At 35.9% G+C, this 22,778-nt stretch overlaps 1 gene segment (V, D, J or C); it reads right to left on the reverse strand.

The window, feature by feature from the left end:
* Window positions 1-22,778, reverse strand: part of LOC140599110 (T-cell receptor gamma chain C region 5/10-13-like) — a 40,441-nt gene that overhangs the window by 12,265 nt on the left and 5,398 nt on the right. Inside the window, 2 exon segments of the C gene segment in view lie at window positions 573-899; window positions 7,460-7,520. Coding sequence covers window positions 573-899; window positions 7,460-7,520 — 388 coding nt within the window.

Genomic DNA, 22,778 nt, shown 5'->3' on the forward strand with positions numbered 1-22,778 from the left:
GAAATTATCAATAGTAGACTCTGAGCATTTCTTGTGTACCAGGTAGCTAGGTGCTTTCATGTGTATTTTTTCATTTAATCCATGAAATGACTTTAAAATCATCACTGTTTCATTAATATTTGGATGCTAAAACTAAGGCTTGAAAGTCTAAGTGAATATGTCATTTTTTTTCTCTGTATATTCCAAAGGCCATACTATTTTTTTAAATTAATTGCATATTTCTTTTGAAAGAGAGAGAGAGTGAGCACGGGGAAGGGGCACAGGGAGAGATACTCAAGCAGACTCCATGCTGAGTGCAGAGCCCAATGCTGGGCTCAATCTTAATACCCTGAGTCATGACCTGAGCTGAATGAAGAGTCAGATGCTCAGTTTACTGAGTCTCCCAGGCCCTCCAAAGTCCATACTATTTGAAGTCTATGGGGGAAATAGGACATTTATGCTACCATGAAAGGCAACAACATTAGAAAAAAATTTTAATTGCATGTTTTCATTAATACTTGACAGAAAAGTTAGGTTTTTCTCTTCAAAACAAAGGATTCTGGGAGGTTATATTCATGTTTGTATGCACATACCTTCGTTTATTGAAGGAAAATCAATCTCTTGTTTAACCCTTCCTTTATTCCTCTCATCTTTGACAATGCATTGGTGTTCTTTATCCATTGATTTTTCAGTTACGGTCAGCCAGCTGAATTTCATGTATGTGTCCTTAGTCTTCATGGTGTTTCCCTGCTGGGACTGCAGAATTGTTTTGCCTTTCTTTTCTTTCCAATCTATCTTAAAAATATCAGGAATAATATCCTCAAGAAGACAAATATACGTTCCAACCTGATGGGCTTTTATTTCAGCAATCGAAGGAAGAAAAATTGTGGGCTTGGGGGAAATGTCTTCAGGACTTTTATCTGTTGGAGACAGTGGAATAACAATTAAAACTTAAAGAAACACAAGTATTTTATGGTTTGGAAATACCCAACACATAGTGAAACAAAAAGTTGCAAAAGAATTAATGGTTATCATGGGCTTTCATCCACAGTGGGTTTTGAGGTGCTTATTTCTAGTTTCCATGGGAAAAGAAGTTGTAGAGGTTATGTAATTTGCCCAAAGTCATAGCTATTAAGTGAAAGAGTCTGGGTCAAAAAGTGAAATATTTTGACACAATACACAGTCACTTGTTTGAATGGTAATCTATCAAGTTGATCTTTAAGTTACAAATATGGATCTCATGTCCACTTGTGATACTGGAATTCTTCTCCTTGATTTCTGATTTTATAGAACATCTAATTCTTGCACCTAAACCACTGCAGGATTTTGTAGAAGGCAATGTGTAAGGCTGAACTTCCAAATTAATTGCAATGCCTTAAATTTAGAAACAAATGCAATATTTCCAAAACTCATATTTTTTAAAAAAATTTAAGTGTTCAGAAATGTTCTTATAGTACCCTAATCAAGAAATACACGGTCAGAATTTTGTTTTGCTTTAGGAAATGTTAACTAAAAGTACATTTTGTGTTGGAATTTTATTTGAAGTTGAAGCATAATTAAGATGACACCATATTATGAGTCTTAGCATCCCTCCTCAAAGTTGAATCTGCCCTACAAGCCTGCTAAACTTGCTATGGTATCCTTCAATTTTCTTTCATTTCACCTGCTGAATAAATTTATATAGAATGGTTGCCAGCTATGGTAACCATTGTTACCAGTTATGGTTAGAGTTTCTTGCAGACATAATATCAAATTATATAGTGAAACATTGTGGTTTTCAAGGGCATGTGGCTTGAAGTCTAGAATATTCCTCAGTTATACTAATGAATCTATCATAAATGGTAGGACCCATTCCAGTTTGAGTTCCCACTGAAACACAAGTGCTTTACTGATTTTCTCTTTCAACTAGTATGGAGTTAGAATTTCATGGGTAACATCCTAAGAACTGAATTCTTCCTTTGAGAAGAAAGGATAAAAAATTCTTCAGAAATTTTGCCTGTCTCCAAAGCTCCTGAGTTTTATACTAAATTGATAAGCAAAAAATGATGTTTTTTTTACTCCCACTATAAATAGATATTGGTTCATAATGTGCTTACTTTAATTTTGTACATCTTGCCTGTAGTGCAAATAGTATGTTACTGATTAAGACAGTAGTAAGACACTGTATAGTTCCTCAACCATACACTTTTTTTTAATTTAAAAAGCATGTTTTATAAAGCAAAATTTATTTCTCAAAGTACATGGTATTCACATAATTTTTGCTTTTAATGAACACATTAAAGAATCTAGCTTTCATTTTTAAAAGTTGGTTTTTCATAGGAATACTTCTGATTCATCATAGTAAAGAACTTGAAATTCAAATGATGAACTTGGAAAATTTCTGAAAGTTAAGACATTGTGCTTAGCTTCTGTCACCTTTTCTTGCTAGATCCCAAAGTTTCATTCTTTTCAGGATAGAAGGTAACTTTCTCAACATGACAGTTAACTGAGCGTTAAATAGTATTCTTGATTACACATAGTTAGTGTTTACATTTTATGTAATTATATTACATGGGTTTTCTTTCAGCATTCTTATTTAAAAAGATTCTATATATTTCTTTGAGAGAGAGAGAGAGGCCGAGTGAGAGGGAGAGAGAGAATCAGGAGCAGACTCCACACTCAGCTTGGAGCCCAACACCAGGCTCAGGGCTCAATTCCACAACCCTGAGATCATAACTGTATATTTAACAGAATGAGCTACCCAGGTGCCACTCAACATTCTTTATTAAACTTATTAAGAGTGCTTTTTATGGCCACAATCATTTCATTGATGTATAAAATACAAACCAGGTTTCGAAATAAATAAATGTTTTCAATATATTTATATATATTCATAATCAAAACATTTTCACATAAATTGACTTAGTGGTATATATTTGATGAATATGAGTCAGTAAGAATGCTATATAAATTAATTAATTGCATCCACATTTTAATTAATCATGGTATTTCAAACCGGCATACTAATATTGATTTGATTCAAAATTCCTCTATTTTATTCTTCTAATTTTTCTCTTATTAAATATATAAAGCTATTTCATATGTAAATATGAACTCCAAATTAATTCCATTTCTAAGTATATTTAAAAGTAGTAAGTATCACTAACTATATTCCTATGTATTTTCTTATTTATTTATTTATTTATTTGAGAGTCCATGCTATCTTCTATCATTCCAATTTTAGTATATGTGCTGCCAAAGCGAATATGTCCTAATTTTTCTAAATAAAATTTTAAAATTTTAATTATTTTTCTACTAAATACAAGTATGAAGGCCAAGCTTGTTGGTGTTAAACATAATATCATGTTAGATAAAAAGTTAAAATATAAGTACATACAACAACACATTTAAATTTGATTCTTGTGCCAAGTATGGGAAAAGTCCATTACAGAAATACCTCTAAATTTAAGTGTTTTGTATATCAATGGAAAGTCAGATAACTTTTCACTGGAGTGGTTAGAAGTAAAGCTGAATCCTCTGGAGAATTTCTGCTCTGTCAATGTGATTGGCTACTAACCAATCCGGATAACCAAGCTGGATACAATCCTCCCTTTAGGATTGAAATGAGGTAAGATCTATGCGGCACCTATTGTGCTTTACACAACATGCCAAGTACTTTACAACCTCTCACTTAATTTTCATATGACCCCTGCTCATACATCCTGTTATCCCATCTTGTGGATTATGAAACTGAGGCCAGAAGATAATCACCCAAGTTCACATCAGCAGCAAGTGGTGGAGTCAGAGCTCCAGGTAGCCTGACTCCAAAACCCAGGCTCTCTGAAAACATCCTCTCACCATCAGAAAAGGAAATGAGTCAATTCACACAATTTATGTCATGAGCAACTTCATTCTTGGGACAAACCTTTCAAGACAACTACATATGTCGTGCATGAGCACTTTAAGCAAGTCCGCATGGACACAAAGTCAGATCCTATTATATATTTGCACAGTGCTATATATGCTGACCTTTACTGGAAGGATTGATATTAAAATATCTCCTAAGATTTCTACATCTAAACATGCTATGAAAATGAAAGATTTAATTAACATTACCATTAGTATTAGAAATTTAATTACGATGATTGTGTCCTCCAAAACATTTTAATCTCCTGGGACCAAATCTTCCTTTACTAACGGGAATGCAGTATTTGGGGATAGCAACTGAATCTATGTCAATGGAGCATCAAGATTCATTCCTTCATTTGCACCTCACATTGCTCTACTATGTCTGAAATTCTCTGAACACTCATCACGGAAAATGTGCCTTTCACACACCATTCATTAGTAAGTCACTTGTCCTATTTTATCCAACGCCTTTCCAGTGTTAGGGAAATCAAAAGGAATATAGTAAAGCCTAGTAATAATGGGGTAATTTCATGGAACTGCTTCACCTGTGTTTCAAAAGCAAATGGCATATTTTCCCACCAACATCACAATCTATGAGCATTTCAATCTCTCATCAGAAATTTCTACCTCAAACTGACTTCCGTCCAGATCATATCCAAAGTTTGGCTTCAAACTTCTACAGTTTTCCTTCATGATGGAATAACGAGATCAATGGCTGGTTGCCTGGTCCTCCAAGCCTCTCTATTGTCACATTACATCACTAGGCTGCTACCTGCCTGACCAGGTCTGCTGAAGGTCACCATCTGTAAGTGACATTAAATGTCATGATGCCCATAGTGATGACGCAGTAATAGCATGAAATGCATTTATTTAAAGACCTTTTCATTCATTTTACAAATTGGATGTGGAAGGCAATGCCCACTGTGTCACTTCACAGTCCTCCTAAAGGACTCATGCTTTGAAGTCTTTTACTCATTTTATGGTGGGAAAAACAAAACATATTTGAAAGCTTGGTGTGCTTCATTTTAGCAGTTAAAAGGTTGTACTGCAAAACGTTTTTCTCCTATCTTTGAATGGTCTACCCCATGTTTCTAGCCGGATAACCACGGGCCTTTTTTTCCTACTTTCCTTAGTGCTTTTGGTCTTCTGTTTGTATCTCCAGGCCTAACTGTACTTGTGTATTTTATTTTAGATCTTCTCAAGTAGATTTTGGAAATCGGAGGTATGAATAGATGAGAAATAGGTTGTGCATTAGAGCTTGTTTCTTTTTCTGTCCCAGAGCTTGATAGTTCAGTGAGATCTCCCTTGAAGGTGACATGAAAAGTGGCAGAAGATATTTGCAAATCCTGCTCTGCTATGTAGATGGAAAACATTCAGGATTTAAACATGCTGAAATGTCAGAGCATAAGGTGAGGCTTTTATTCCCAACGTTATGCCTCATAAAACAGAGGGTGCCTTCTGTTTTAGTTTGAGCAAATTCTCATTTTAAAAGAGGTTCTTCTAATACTCTACTTTGACAAGTATGACACTTGGGTAAGATATCAACCTGAAATAAACTCACTTGAAGCTCGTTTAGAGATAATGCTGGTAAAACAATAAAGAACTTTAATTAGGATGATGAATATTACTTGGGACTAAAGTCTCTATACTTTACAGTTACACTGTACATATACAGTATGATAGAATAAATGAAAAAATGCTTTTATTTTGTAAGTGGATATCTGTCTCTTCCAATAGAACATCTAGTGACATCATCATAAATGTATCACCAAACACTCAGACCCTATGATGACTCAGAAATTTGCTCTAAATATACATTTTAGATGCATGTGAAGAGTCTGACTAAAAATTTTAATGAAATATGAGGGCAAACAATATATCTCAGTTATATTTATAAAAATACAATATTTTATAGATATAATCCAATGAAAATATAAAATATTAAAAGTGAGTATTTGAAGGATACCTGCCTGGGTGGCTCAGTTGGTTAAGAATCTGCCTTTCACAGCTCATGATCCCAGGGTCCTGAGATGGAGCCCAGTGCATTGGGCTTCCTGCTCTGTGGAAAGTCTGCTTCTCCCTCTGTCCCTCCCCCCAGTTCATGCAGGAACTCACTCTCTCTCTCAAATCCTTCAAATAAATGAAAAATAAAACCTTTTTTAAGAAGGTGAATATTTGACCTGATATGTATATTAGTGTAATTTTATATATTCAATTATAAAAATTCTCCCTTGTTTACTTTCAGACGTTTCCACTGAAGAGTGAGAGATCAACTTATGTTGAGGCTAAGAATATATATGGTAATGCTTACTGCATTCTACCCATTTTTAGAAACATGTAACAATGATTCTTAGAAATTGCAATTATTCTGCAAGTACTTATCAATTGTTCTGAAGTGACCTGTAGACTAGATCATAATATATTTTTCTTTACTCTAACACTGGATGATAATTGGAATTGTAGAACTGACTTTTTCAGTGAATGACCATGTCCCAACCAATGCAGCAGCTTTTTCCATATTTAATTTCATTTATCTCCACAACATCCACTTGAAATGGTTGTTGCATTGACAAAATGAATGGATGGAAATATAGCAAATGTTAACAGAATAAGTGTCATTATAAATTTTATACTTTATTTTTTTCTTTTCCAATTTTTCTCTAATGGGCATGTATTATTTTTTATGTTTTTAAGAAAGTAATAATCAGTGAACCAAAATTTATTTGCTGAATGGTGATTATACAGAAAGTGATAGATCCAGAGTCATAGTCCACATTTTTATCTACACCACACTCTCCTAAAAAATATCTTTTTCAGCCTTGTAAGTTTTATCTATCACCTTTATTTAATTATATTGCTAGAATTTATGTTGTAGTCAGTTGGAAAAAAGGTGACCAGAACATTGCTTTTCAATTATGAATGCATGTGTGCCTATGATCACAACCACTAAAGACACCAAAATATGTCATTTCTTCCACTTTTCCAGTGTTTCATCAGCCTTGTGAAAATTCTTTGAAAACATTTATTTGGCCAAATCCTATAGGGTAGATACATTCCTGTGAGATATTGTCCCTCACCCAGGAAAAATTTATCTCTAAGGCTAATGAAGATGGACAAATTTACTGGACTGAATATAGAAAAAATAAACTCAGCTTATGACACTCTTGGAGATGTTTGTGCAGTTAAATATATCAATACCTGATATGAATAACCTTCAACAAAATGGGAAGTTTATCAAGTTTTGGTTCATTCTTTCCATTGGTTATTATGGAATAAAATAAATAAGATACACAAATTTCTTCACAAATCTTTCAACACAGAAATCCCTAAAGGTCCTAACATTTATACCCCTTAGGGGATCCCAGTGCTGTAGAGAGTTAAGTCCTTGTAATACTCTCCATTTTAGCTCAGTCAGAAACTACCCCTAGGACTGGGGCAGAGTCAACCACCACTCCAAGCATTTCACTGCTAATTATGCCCAAACTGGGACCAAATCCTGCACTTCAGAGCCAGCACCAGCACCTAGCCTGCTGCTCCTACATCACCTGCCTCCCCTCCCTACCTTGTACTGAAGAATTTAAAAACACTTTACCTGTAACCCTGAGAATTGTGCCAGGACCAAACACTTTGTTGCTCCAACTATTCCAGGAACACTGTCTGAAAAGCTTTTACAAAAATCTCCTTTTGTACCTCTTTTAAAATTGTGCCCATATTTTTTTCAATATTTATATAAATGTATATGAATAGGCCTTGCTAGCATTAAACAAAGACAAATGTCAAGCAAAATCACATTAGATATAAATGTAGTCAATAATAGATGAACTGACCCTTCTCTGCTTGGGAAGTTTAGGTCGGTCATTTCCATCTCACACACAAGCATTGGAGAGGCTGATTTTTACCTTTTTTTCGCATTTTCCTGAAACTTCAGAATTTTAAAAGATTTTTTTTAAAAAGGTTAAAAAACCTTAAAAGGTTTTCATTTATTATATTGGTTCTTTCCTAAAGTGTAATTTACAATTACTACTTCTATGATTTTGAGAGAGGAACAAAAATTAAAAATAGTGTATTTTAATATTTAATACATGAATTTTCATTATTTTTTAGGTTTTAAAATGTTTTCTACACACTGAGGGTGTATATCTAGTTAGATTATAAAGTAAATACTTTCCAGAATTTAGTCCCCACTGGTAGGTGGCCAGATGAGTTGTTAGGGAGTGTAAAATATTAAGGATGATCTCTTAACATATTTATTCCTGAAAGACTGTTCCCTTGAACTTGAAATTACCCTAACAAGTTCCAGGGCATTGATTTAAAATCCTGTGCTGCTCATCAGAGGATCCTATTTGTTTTGGCCTTTCTGCAGCTGCCCAGCATGAGTGGGAAGGCTGCTCTGAGTTATGCAGTTGAGTCCTGCATGTAGTACAACTGCTCCCATTCTCTGCGAGCTTTGGTATTTCCAGCATTTTGATGCCGATACTGAAAGTTTGAATGAAATGATATCAAAAGGACTGGACCTTTAATAGAAATGCCCTAAATTATGAGAATTTAACAAACACAATTCAACAGGATTTAAATGATATCTTGAGGCAAAAGAGGAAGTTTTAGTACCATGATTAAAAGCAGAAGCATTATTTTCTGCATGAGGAGTAATACCAATTATGAGCTATTACTAGTTAAACATTCAACTACATAGGCTATTTAAAAGGTCAGACTACAAAAAAGTATATGTTCTGGATAAAAAGATGGCTGAAAGCTTCCAAAAGCATATAATGGTGTACACTATGCCCTTTGGAACAAACCAGTATCTATTGGGTCCCAATCTTTGCCATAGTAACTAGCCATGTGAATTTAGTCAAACCACTGAACTCTCTAAGCCTCAGTTTACCCATCAGTGAAATTGGGATAACATTTTCCTGAACAGCACTCTTAAGGATTGAGAATAAGGACAGAAACAGGTATCTGACTTTCAATAAATATTAACTATAGTATCATTGTTTTTAATGGGATGGTGTGAGGCCCCTTTATCAAATTTTCCACAAAACTAATATATATATTTTATAGGCAATAATTATTTATTATATACCTTAAGAAAGCAAAAGAGCTCATGAGTCCCACATTCTGTGTCTCTGGCCACAGGCCAAAAAACATGGGGCTCAGTCAAGCCACAATCTAGAATATTTGTCCACAAGGCTACAAGCTTATGAGTGTTGGGACTGTGTCTGGTGCCCCCAGTTAGCTATCTCTAGCATCCAGGATAGAAACTGTCTTCAATAACTGTTTACTGAGACAGTAAATGAACAAATGAGGATGTTTACCATGCAGACAGACTCTTTTCATGAATTCTGGGTCTGAAATGGTTTAATGAGCTCACAAATTCCATTAAACTGTATCATCTCTAGATAGTAGCACTCAAGAGTACAAATTTTGATTAATCTCAGCCAACCTACCAAGAAGCTAGAGTCATAAGAATATGTTGACTTATGTTCTATAGCCATCCACTGCTCTATACTCATCCACTGAAGAATTAATTTTTTTGCACTGCTCTTAAAGATGAGATCAAAAGCAATCATACATGTTTTGCAGATTATTAGAGAAAGAAGCACTATTTGCCAAAAAAAAAGGAACACTTCATCAAAGTATTTCTCACTTAAAAGACCATCTACAAGATAACCAACTTGAACCAAGAGCTTACACAAATAGTTCACACAGTCCTAGAAAGATTTTAATTTCAAGGCTGCATTTACACCTTTGTGTGTATATTTTCTAAAAGTAGAATTTCAATCTGCTTGCAAGCAGGAAATTAAAAACCTTGTCTACGAAGTAGTTTTGTATCCATATATAGAGACCAATTCCTGCATAATTGTTGTCCGTATGCTGAGGTGATCCTGCATTGTTTTTTTCTAAAAATCATCTCTCAGTTTTTCACTCAAAGAATCAAAAAAGAACAAAGTTACTTACCATGAGGAGTTACTATAAACCTAGTAACTTCTGTAAATTTCTTGATCCAACCTGGTCAGATGTTACCACACTGGTTTGAGCTTCTACAAAAATGTCTACCTTCTCCTGAGCTTCACTGCATGGCCAGTAGGTAGAAATCTTGCATTGGCAATTGATCTTTGAATTCATTTAAAGTACTTGAATATAGGCTTCATGACATCTGATATATTCTAAGTTTTCCACAATTAATTGACCGAAATGTCTGTTTTTATGGAGGCAGTAAACACAGAAAAATGCTGATCAAAAATGGAGGCAATGGGAGCAAATAAAAAGAAAGAGAGAAAGATATATAGAGATAGAGAAAGAAAAAAAGAAAGAGAAGAAAGAAAGAGAAGGAAAGAAAGAGAAAGAAGAAATAGGGACCAAGTGGTCAACCAACAACTTGTCTCAATTACTGGGAACAGTGTTCAGAGAATGAAGATATTTTGATCTGCAGGTGTTCAGTGCATGAAGCTGCTCAGAGATGCATCAAAGGAAAAGCCCTCTGTTCTTACGAACACCAGGCCTGCTATGTCAGCAATGTGGGATTGCATTTCCGAAAGAGGATATGCTTCATAACTGAAAAAGCAAACATGCCAACAGAAATATACTTGAGAAACATGAACAATGTTTTCCATTTTCACCAAGACACTTTCACCATTTGGAAACACTAATCTATAGCAGGAAAAGCAAAAATGAAAAATAACTTCCTTGATGACAGTATGTTCCTGGAATGAAAAGAATTTTGTAGAAGTCTAATACCCATAGAAAAATAAATTCCTTATTAAAACTGAAAATAGAAAACAAACCCAGTTCTATGATATGTTGAAACAAGAAGCTTCTTGGAAGCTATTCTGTGAGCTTGGGAAATGTAAAGCCTTGCCCTTGTGGATAACTAACTTTGGACAAGACATTTGAATCCCTGGCCCCTTACATCTCCATTTGCTGAGTGGGCATTGGGCTATGTTCAAAGGGCCCTTCCTGACCCAACAGCTAATGATTCTAGATATAGCAGGTGGCTTCGTCAAACTTGATGACATTGAGGATTATGATGTAAAAGACTCCATTGTCTGTCTTACTCTGTGTTCAAGCAAGATTTGGGCTAGTATTGCTTGTTATCTTGGATGAGCCATCCAGGATTTATTTCAAAGGCTCTCTTCCTTTTTGTTGATATCACTGCACAATGGCTATCTCCAGGGAACCCCTCGAGAGCTTGCAACCTATATGCAAGCTTCCGTCTGCTGTTCTGGTGAAGGAGACTTGATCCTTAGAGAATCTCGGTTTGCTATCTTTATTTGGAAGCCAAAGGAGAGAATTCAGAGAAACTTGAACAAGTTAACAGTGGGCATGAAAACAGTGAACAGAGAAGAAAGGGGTATAGACAACCAACAAACTCAAGTGAAAGATAATTGTACATCCATGGGATTGGCTTTGCTTCTGGCTAGTCAGAATTTTCTCCAGAGGGGCTTTGAATCAGGACTGGGGAGGTGGGGCACGTGAGTGGCTCAGTGGTTGAGCATCTGCCTTCAGCTCAATTTGTGATCCTGGAGTCCTGGGATAGGAGTCCCATATCAGTGTCCATGCAGGGAGCCTGCTTCTTCCTCTACCTATGTCTCTGCCTCTCTCTGTGTCTCTCATGAATAAATAAATAAAGTCTTTTTAAAAATAAAAAAAAATGACTCAGGAGGTAATGGTGGTCCTTGTTTTTCAGAGGCAAAGACAGGTGAGGAAGATTTGCGTTAGAACTATGGAAAGAGTGTCCATGTTATTTTTATTATGTTCCTGCTATTAAAAAAAACAAACATCAGATCCTAAAAGACCTCACCAAACAACCATGTTATAATAATTCAATGTTATTTATCTTCCTTTGGGGGGCAACACCTTCATAGTTTTCCTTTATGTTTTGCTTCAAACACACCTATCCTTAAATTCTTTTTCTCTCTGAGATACAGACTTTTCACCATATTTGGCAAGAGGGTTGGGAGCTATAAGGCTATCATGAAAATTGGAAGAAAAGACTTATTATAGTATATAATAACAATGAGAAAATAATCCCACAATTTGATGCAGAAATAGATACATTTTATATATCAATATTTTGAAGAAAGTTCACAAATTTGGGGGGATGTTAAACAATTACTGTACTTTTTGATTTAGATGCTCTGATATTACTATACTCTGCTGTGAACGAAGAAAACTCTTGAAGAAAAAGAATCCTTTGTTTTATTACCCTGGACTCTTCCAATTCATGATTCTTAGGTTTGCAAAATAATGCTAACCTTACTGTCATTTGGAGAACAATGTAAGATGTGACTTTCCAAGAATCCCTGAGCTCCTGTGTTAGCTGAGATGGCTCAGTCAAGCATTTTAGTAGTTATGGGATAGGAAAGGACACAGTGATGTGTTGACCCTGTGCTAGATAGAACTGTCCTGTATAGAACCTTCTGTAGTCCCCAGAAACCCTATGAGATTAACTGACTTTCCTGGATCGTGGTGCCAGTTAAGTGGCTGAGCAGATATTCAAACCTAGGTTTATATCACTCCAAAGGCCTTGTAGTTTCCATCATTCATTCATTCCCAGAAAGTCAGCACCTCATTGCGCACACTGGTATGAATTGCTTCCCAAGAAGCTTCTATTGGTGGAGAGTTAGAGAAAATTCACACTTCCAAAGCCAGCCTAGTCCCCAGAGAGATAAAGATAGAAGAGAAAGTGACCTTGGGTCACTTGGGCTTGGATTAAGTAGTCAGGAGTTAGACTGGATTAGAAGTTTGTTGTTGCAATGTTATCAGGGTTGAAATTTAATGCTCTAGTTCTACTTTGTCTTTGTCTTCTTAGTTGTCATTGAGTCTTCTCTTTTTTCTGCTCCCCAGAGGAAGTCTGCCTCTTGAAGCTCTTTAACTGTTATCCCCTATTATTTTATTCAGGGTTTACTAGCATGATGGTGAAAGGCCAGGGAAGGAGACATTGTCTGATATATTAATTACGTCTCTATTTTAAGCAGATATGATGAAAATATGTCCTAAGGATGTGGCCTTCACAAGTATTCCTGCCCCCTTTCCAGAGGTGGAATATGTTCAATACTTGTCTCCCTCTCCCACCTACTCCAGGCCATGGTTTTCATGCCCATCCTTCTGCAGAGGGAAACCTTGTTACTTCTGGGCAAAGGGGAGATATTCCTTGCAAAGACTTGATGGTTCCCACCTTTGCCTTCCCTCAGCTGCAGTGAGATTCCACCAGCACCTTTCCCTGCAATGAAGTCACTTTTTCTTACAGTAGCAATGGAGTAGATGAGGTCTGGGTGGATTTTAGTGGTAGGTGTTGTTCTTCTGCAGTACCAAGGGGGAAGCTCCCTCTTGATTGTTCCTTATCTTAACCACAAGAATTTTGTGGGGCTCACGGAGAAGATGCTTAAAAGGTGCTAGGAAATATAATTGATATGGTCCCAAGGGGTGTCACTCTCCCACTAGTCAACTGAGCTCTTATTATTTAGTATACAAATTCAACTTTAATGTGTGACCAGATGAATGTGTTTGACAAGGTCTGTGCAAAGTAAGCAAATGCTCACCTCCTGTTTTTCCCCTACAAGTGCTTGTCTGCCTCCAGGTTTTGTACAATCACACACCCTACAACTTGAGTTCTCTGATGGACTCAAAGTATTACATTTCATTCCTGCTCTTTGGGATACTATTGTAAAATGGCAGCAGTGCCATTTCCAGCTCTCTCCATCTCTCCACCTCTATAAAAGAGGACATGCAGGTCTTCTTCCTTTTTTGTTTGTTTGTTTTTATATTTTCCTTACATTAAAGTCCTACAAAAAACAGAAGGGTAGTAAATTTCAGGTAAATGCTGCCTAAATTCTACTATTTGTCTTTCCCATTTTTAATTAGGTTTCTTTTCTTATTATTTATATTATATTAGAGTTATAATATTTCTCTCAATACTCTAAACACCAGTCTTTACTACTTTGCCTTTTTACTTTTACTTTTACTACTTTGCCTCTCAATACTCTAAACACCAGTCTTTACTACTTTGCCTTTTGGAAATATTTTCTTCTAACCTGTTGCTTTTCCTTCCATCTTCCTTCCATTTTCCTTTTTTTTTTTCTTTTTTTTTTAGTCTTAGCAGAAATGCTAATTTTGAGAAAGTGCATTTTATCAAATATTTCATTTAAGATCTTGCTTTGGTGTCTTATACAAGTACTCTATGTCTAACCAAAGGTGATATAGATTTTCTTTTGTATTTTCATCTGGGAGTTTTATTTTTTAATTATATATTTATAACCTAGAAAATGTTCTTAATTAGTTTGTGTTGGTGTTTCGTATCGATAGTGTTGTTCTGGTATTGTTTTGTTTTTCACATAGAGGAACAATAGTTCCAATACCATTTGTTGAAAAGTCTATTCTCTGTTCCTGGATTTCTTTGACACCATGTTAGAAATTAGTTAGCCACTTATGTATTTTCCTACTTCTTAATTCTTTACCTGTTACCTATGCGTCCATAAATTCACCAATATTCCACCGTCTTGATCATAGAGGCTTAACAGTAAGTGTTAATACTCTTTTCAAACTGGTTTGTCAATGGTATGTCCTGTACCTTCCCCTATGAATTTTGTAACAGTTTATTGATTTCTATGAAAAGTCTTCCTGGGATTACATTGAATCTACTTACCCTTTTGAGGAACTTTTGACATCTTAAATATATGGAATCTTCCATCTATGAACATGGTATACCTCTCCATTTATTTAGTTCTTCTTCAACTTCTGTCATTAAAGTTGTATTGTTTTCGGCATACAAATCCTTCATATTACTGGATAAATTTTTCACGAAGTATGCTATTTGTTTTTGATATTGCTGTTGTTGCTATTGTAAATAGTACTACTTTTACATTTTAATTTCCAATTGTGTCTGGTTAGTATAAAATTTACAGTTGATTTTGTATCTCATATCTATTTTATAGTGGATAGTCCTCCATTGTGTCAAGTGCCATCATTTATTAAACCCATCTCCTATGTCTGGACATTTATGTAATTTCACATTTTGCTGTTACCCAATGAATACCATTATGCATATATACTTTCAAAGTGTTGAAATTATGCCTTCAGAGTAAATTTCTGAAAGCGTTTTTGCTAGCTTGAAAAGTAAATGCATATGAACTTTCATTAGATATTTCCAAATCCCCCCCATGAAATGGTTGTGTTTTGCATCCTAACCAGAAATATATGAGTGCCTGCTTTCTTTCACAGCATTGCCAAGAGAGAGTATTATCAAACTTATATTCTTGCCAGGCTTAGGAGTGAGAATGGTACCTCAGCAGTTTTAATCGAAATTTATGTTATTATAAGTGAAGTTCATCAACTCGTATAAATTTAATAGCTATTTGTATGTTTTTCATAAACTGAATTTGATGTTTTTTGCCATTTTCCTATAGGATAATTGAAATATTTACCTCTATTTTTTAAAGATTTTATTTATTTATTCATGAGAGACAGAGAGAGGGAGACAGAGGCACAGACACAGGCAGAGGGAGAAGCAGGCTCCATGCAGGGAGCCCGACATGGGACTCGATCCCGGGACTCCAGGATCACACCCTTGGCTGAAGGCAGGCGCCAAACCACTGAGCCACCCAGGGATCCCCTACCTCCATTTTTTTTAACGTATTTTTATATTAGGCATAGTTGACCATTATGTGCTAAGCAGGTTGTAAATATTTCCTCACGGTTTGCCACATTTCATTTAATTTATGCTGCTTTTGCCATGCAAATTTCATTTTCATTTTCACAAAGTAAACTTTATCAATAATTTCTCTTATTACATCTTGAATTTTAGCTATAAATGCAAACTCATTCTCTAACTATTTTGCATAGGACAGGCTGTCCAATTTTTTTCTGTAGGGTCAGATAATAAATATTTAGGCTTTGGGCCCTAATGTCTCTGTTGTGAATCCTCACATCAGCCATTGTAGCATAGCACAAAACCAGTCATAGACAATTAGGAAATAATATGCATGGCTACATTCCAGGAATGTCAACAGGTATTCTACTAAAAATGTGTGAAAGGATAAGTTTTCCATTTTCATGTATTTCTATTATTTAAAGTAAACAAAGAAAAGAATAAGTTCTGAGTTTTGTTTCACATTTTGTCATATTATGTTCAAATATGACATAATAACCCATATAAGCAATACGAAGCCTCAATATAGTGAGCAGGAGACTCTAAGCCCTTGTAAGAATTTTATATGTATTATTTAAGTTCCTCCTCTCAACAGTCCTTTAAGGTAAATAAAATTGTATTTTTCATTTTTCAAATGAGGAAAATGAATCAAAGAATGTTAAGTAATTTATCCAGAGTAAGACAGTATGGAGAGGATTGATATGTAATAAAGGACCATTGACAACACACTGAGAAATAGGTAAACATAAAATGAAAATAACTATCAGTCACAGTATATCATGCTAAGGCATTAATTGTCAAACATGTTCTTTAGAGGGCCAGATGGTCAACATTTTAGGCTTTGTGTGTGTCTGATACAACTACTTAGCACTTCTTTTAAATGCAAACCAGCTACGAGCAATTTGTAAGTATACGGTCAAGGTTGTATTTCAATAAAACTTTATTTATAAAACTGGGGCTTGCCTGGCATGGATAGAATTTGCAGACCCCCTGTTCTATGGTAACTACTCTCAACATTAAGGTTGATTGTACCTTTTTCTTTTTTTTTTCAGGGAGTTACAAAGTAGTTATAATATTAGATGGGAAAATACAAATATATTATCATTTGAGTGTCATATATACAGTTATGTTTACCTTGTTATATAAATAATCTTATTAATAAATGTAAAACCAAAAATTCTTGGATACAGGAGTGCTAAAAATACTGATTCCACTGTTGGATCTCCATCTTGATCAAGCCCTCTCTTGGGGAGACATGTTCTGGGCCTATCAGAGTTTAATATTCGCATCTTAGAAATGCCCACCAAGGCCCAAATCTGAGGAAATTTTCCCTGGCTGTCACTAAATTTGTGAATTTTATATATAATTCTTCCAAAAGAGTTTTTAATGACTACATAGTATCCTTTCACTTCTAAGCCACACAGATAATGCAACCCTTTCCATACTGCTCATCACTGTAGTGTTTTATGGCTGTCATGTGTTGAAAAGTCAGGGTGGCTCCATCTCCCCATGTGGCCAATTCAATCCATTCTGCATTGCTTTTTAAGGATTAAATAAAATAATCTCTGTAAAATATTTAGCACAGATACTATGAGAAGCTTAAATCCTTCTTTTCATTCACTTCTTTCTTAGAGGATTCATTGTTCTCTGATTCCATATTTCATTCAGGGATCTTCCTATCTTTGTATCTTTAGATGTATTAGGGGACAGGTGAGGCTCTGTTGAGATCCAGGCCCTAAGGTTACTCCTGTTGGGACCCACCCCACATAAGAATCATGATGGACAGGGTGTGGGACACATGAACCTTCATTTGCCCAATGAGAAGGTTCTGACTTGCCTGTGGCAAGAATTCATTCTACTTTCATAGAACCACTGCACTTGATAGCACCATGTGATTCTTAGAATGAGAAACAGAATGAGGGTGTTGTCGTGATCTCAGGAACCAGAGTTAAACTGTATACATGGTGATTATGTGGTCAGATATCGAGTTACCAAAAGTATTGAGTTTTTCCGAAATAAAGAACTTACCTCAACATTTGAGAGTTGACTCTAAGGAGGTGAGGGGAGAGATTTTATAATTTCACACATTACTTGTGTGTCTCACTATTTGTTGAAAATTGGTGACTATCCAGGTACTAATTACAGAATTTTATTCTCAATCATGATTTTTAATTTTATTACTTCACGAAAGACCTTAACCATCTTTTCTTTACAGATAAAGGGAGCATATATGATCCGTCTTTTAACCAACTGAACCTCATTCAGGTTTTTTAGTTTTCTTTGCAGAACCCTGAAGAACAAGGTCTTAGCAGCATATCTACTAAGTTGCAGCCACCTGATATGCTAAGGGTCTTGTTCCAGTGGAGTAGTGTTCTTTTGTTCTATTTTGACTCTGCAAATGGAGGCAGGTACTGCTTTGACCTACAGGATTTCTATCTTGGTTTCTCCATTATCCCAATTAGCTACCATGTACTTAGGGATAAAATAATCTGTAGATTCCTTCAGTATGGCCACAAGATGGTAATGCATGGAATTTTTATGTTTGGCTGATCATCTTACCTCTGAAAAACTGCAATGGTCATGAATAAAATTACATAGTAATAATAATAAATATTCATGTAATCTGCATATTCCCTTTCTTGTCTTCATTTTGAACTATTCAGGTACTAGAAATCTCTTTCCTCAGTGCATTAACAGACATATGGATTTTCTTTGAACCATTCCACTCTGTGTTTTCAGAGGTCCCAGATGGCCTAATTTAGTGGGAAATCAGTTCAAACTACTTTAATTTGTACCATAACTGCTGATATCCCATGGAACTCACTGTGTGACAAGATCTGCAATGTCTTCCTGTAAAGCCCAGGAAATACTGCAGAGGGAGAGCCTCAGGCTGCACATCCAGCTGTGCAGTCTCTGTGGTAGCCCATATTGAGTAGAATGTGGGTGTGCCACACCTGAAGGTGGTTTTTGAGCAGCTTTTATTGGCGACTTTAATACCGTGGGTCCCAATCCAGTAGGCACAGTAACATATGGCCTCATCTTGTTTCCTTAACACATTTATTGTCAAGATTGAAGTGGAAGCTTGTTGTTCTTCCCACTTAAGGGACCATAAGGAAGCTTTGTTGAGACAAATGTTAGATATTCTATCCCTGATCTGCTGTCGGTCCCAGTGAACAGCTCCTTTGTTAATGTCCTCAGAGAAAACCTTGCATGATACGTGGGCATGCTCATCTCTTGCTCTAGAAAATGATATTTCAGGTTGTTCCATCTTTATCTGCCCAAGGGCAACTGCAAGCAATGATGAGAAATTCCCAAGAACAAATGATATGGAAAGAGGCAAGAAGAAAAAATTTCTTGAGTCTCTTCTGTAGACTGAAGTGCCTGGGGGACAACTCACAAGCCCAAAGGGTTGAGAAGATGACTGCTTCCAGAAGTGGCATCCAGTTGGCCTGGCAGACTCCCCAGCAATAAGGTAAGAAGTGAGGTGCCTGTTAAGACTTGTCAGGACAGCAGGAGGGTGGGACTGGTTCTGGGTTCTTAGAAGAAGTGGTGGCTTAGATAATTCCCTAGGGTTCTTTATGATCTGTCACAGATGTGAGCAGTTGTGTGCCCCATGACTGCTGGGCAGATGGGGTAAAAGGATTCTTAATCTGGAAAGAAACTCCTGGTAAATGTGTCTGTCTTGTATGAGGCAGATTATGTTTCTCATATGGACTCAGACATTCCCATGCAAGAATCCCATGCTACAGAAACACTGCTCAGTAACATGCGGACAGGTCTGCTGGATTCAGCCTGTATGTCTAACTGTCTCTGATTTGCTGTTATTCAGGACTCAGATGGGAAACCTGACCTTACTCTTCTGTCACACAGCACAACAGAACAACAATCAGACCCTGAAATATCTCATTGACACTATTGAATATGCCATGTACATAAGGACTTGGAGTTTTTTGTGTTTTTTAAAGTAGATTGAGATGTCACCAGGCAAGTTAGGACTCAGAGAAATCAAATTTGATTTATCATCTAGGTCCCTCCAAAAAGGAACTAGACCACAACTGCTGGGGATACATGGGTCAGAGCAGTCTCTGGAAATAAACTTCTATTCATCCTGGTGTTGCAACTGTCTCATGAGCATGATGTCACCAGCAGGATCACTTTCAAAGCAATGTTTTGTGTATTATGTAATGATTCACTTTATAATTACTAGATAACTAATGAGAAATTTGGACCTGTTATTTGTCAGGCAAAGTTCTAAATGTTTTATTGTACAATTTTATTTACTCCTCTCTGCAGTCTCATGTGATACCTGTTATGTTTAATCTCCATTTCACAAATAAGGAAGGTAGCCCAGAGAAGTGACTCATGCAAAAACACAGAGTCAGTACATATGAGAACACATATAAGTACCAGTAGATCCTAAAGAAAATCTGAGCTAAATGAGGTATAAAAATTACAATGCAAGGAAACTATCTTTTACTTTGATTTTGGATTTTCTCTATGTATTTGTAACTAGAATTGGGATTCCTTGGCATTTTACATGTAAATATATGTCTTTAAGTGAGATTTACATATCTGACATATATTCTCCACTTTTGGTCAAATCATTCTTGTGAGCAATATTCCAGGTCTTTAAATAATATATAAGAATAGTATTTTTCATGACTACATATAATTAAACATCCTCCTTTACTATTTAACCCGCTTAGTTAACTTCATATATTGAAAATTTATCAGGGCCTTACCAACTTTTCATGAATATTATTATTAATGCCCTATGAAATTCAGCACCTCCTATGATTCATACCCCTTTGGATGGGGACTGAAGCATTTAATCTCTCCTTGACTCGCTTTCTATATCTATAGTTGCTGGAAGAAACATTTTTCAAAATTGAGAAAGTTACATTATCAGTCTGAGAATGAACATAAAGTTTATGCACCTACCCATTTCTACTCCCTTTCCTTCCAATCCCTTTCACTATTATTTATATTCCCCAAATGAATGAGACCATATAATGTTTGTCCTTCTCCGATTGACTCATTTCACTCAGCATAATACCCTCCAGTTCCATCCACGTTGAAGCAAATGGTGGGTATTTGTCATTTCTAGTGGCTGAGTAATATTCCATTGTACCACTTAGGGGGGCGCTTGACGGGATGAGCACTGGGTGTTATTCTGTATGTTGGCCAATTGAACACCAATAAAAAATAAATTTATTATTTAAAAAAAAAACGGAGGGAGGGATCCCTGGGTGGCTCAGCCGTTTAGCACCTGCCTTTGGCCCAGGGCGCAATCCTGGAGACCCGGGATTGAATCCCACGTCGGGCTCCCGGTGCATGGAGCCTGCTTCTCCCTCTGCCTGTGTCTCTGCCTCTCTCTCTCTCTCTGTGACTATCATAAATTAATAAAAATTTTAAAAAATAAAAATAATAAAAATTTAAAAAAATTTAAAAAGGAGGGAAAAAAGTTTATGCACCTGATAAAAGATAATAAATTAGATTTTGTGCATAGCAATATTATATCTTTCTAAAGTTTTCAAGTTACATTTTTATTGTTATTGAAAAGTAATAAAAAATGACCTTCTGAAATAATATTTTCTTGGTAAAAATTATTGTTCTTACTTTTATTTTAAATGTATAAAATCAATAAGTGAATAAGGAAGAAAACCCATCATGTCTGGCAATATGCTATCTTAAAACTTAAATATTTCATTTCAGTTTCTTTCTCTCACCAAGAGAGACATTTATGTATTTGAGATATAATGTATGGCATGAACTTTATATAATTTTTTTGTTTCTGAGGCAAACATTTTCACTTTTATTACCTAATCTTAAAAGGCCATTTTTAATGGCTTTATAGTATTCTATCTTTTGACTGCAGCATAAATTGTTTACCTCTTTCCATTATTCTAACATTAAACTTTTTACTAACTTTTCTAAGTCTCATTTTGAAAAGCTGATATAACTTCTGTCTCCTGAGGACTGTTATCTGAAGACACGATAGTACAAAGTAAACTGCTCTTCCATACATGACATGAGAAAATGCATTTAGCAAGGATATTTTGAGAACCAAAATAGTAATGTAGCAAAGATGCATTCAGAAGCAGAATCCACGCATTCCTTTTGGAAAGAGTTGGTCTTCCCCATTGATGTGTTCCATTCAGATTTTGGCCTCCAATTTTCTTCCATAAAAAAACATAAGGGACTAGGAAGGTTCTGATCAGGCTCAAGAAAACAAAGGTCCCCCCACTGAGAAACAGTCAAGGTCATGAACAGTGTAGGTTAAAATGACCATCAAAGAACATGAGCCCAACTGAGGTGGGAGAAGGGCTGAAGGATCCCATGGAATTCCATCTCTTGTATGTCTGGCCTGTAAATCCCTCTTTCCCCTGAGGAGATCTCAAAGTTGAACACTAGACCATGGAGACTTCAATAGGGGACAGAGTGAATGAATATGTTGATGTTCGTTGGGGAATTTATCCTTAAGGTGGGTAGCTCATATAGGAAAGTTGCAAGGAGAGATCTGTATTCCCACAGATGCCCACTGCAGATACTATGGTTAGAAATAGACTTTTCACTGTTTTATGTTGAAAAGTCAATGGATAATTTATTGGCATTTTACTTATTCTCTAAAATCAGGTCCTACACTTGTGCTTGAGCACATGGTAAGGATTTGTGTCACTTAATGCTATCTGTTCTGTCTCCGTTGTGGGGGACAGTGCCTTGTTCCTTGTATTGTCCTGTAGTGAGGAAGTGGTTTAGTGGTTTAGTCTTGATTTCTGTGGAAATGAGAATGGTCTCTACTTGTCAGAACTTGCTTTATAAACATACTTTCTCAGTATAATAGTTTAAAATACTGCATATTCTATAAATATTAAGTTTCAGAAGAGCAAATATTTGGGGTGTCTGGATACCTCAGCCAGTTAGCATCTGTCTCTTGATTTCTGCTCAGGTTATTATCATCACAGAGATTGAGCCCCACATCAGACTTCTGCTGAGTGTGGATCCTGCGTAAGATATTCTCTCTCCCTCTCCCTCTCTGATCCCCCCTCCAAAAAAATGAGTTAATATTTAATGAGTACTTTTTATTGATAGATTTTTTTCCCTAAATGTTCTTCCTTTTCAATCTTCACCTTTCAATCACATGATATGGAGGCTTGTAGTTTTCATTTGATAGATCAGGACAGTGAGGTATAGAGGAATGACATGTGACTCAAGGAACATCTCAGGGCATGTGGATAAAGATCTTCCTAGAATAAACTTAGAG

This window comes from Vulpes vulpes, chromosome 5, assembly GCF_048418805.1.
Source record: "Vulpes vulpes isolate BD-2025 chromosome 5, VulVul3, whole genome shotgun sequence".
In the NCBI taxonomy this organism is placed as follows: Eukaryota; Metazoa; Chordata; class Mammalia; order Carnivora; family Canidae; genus Vulpes; species Vulpes vulpes.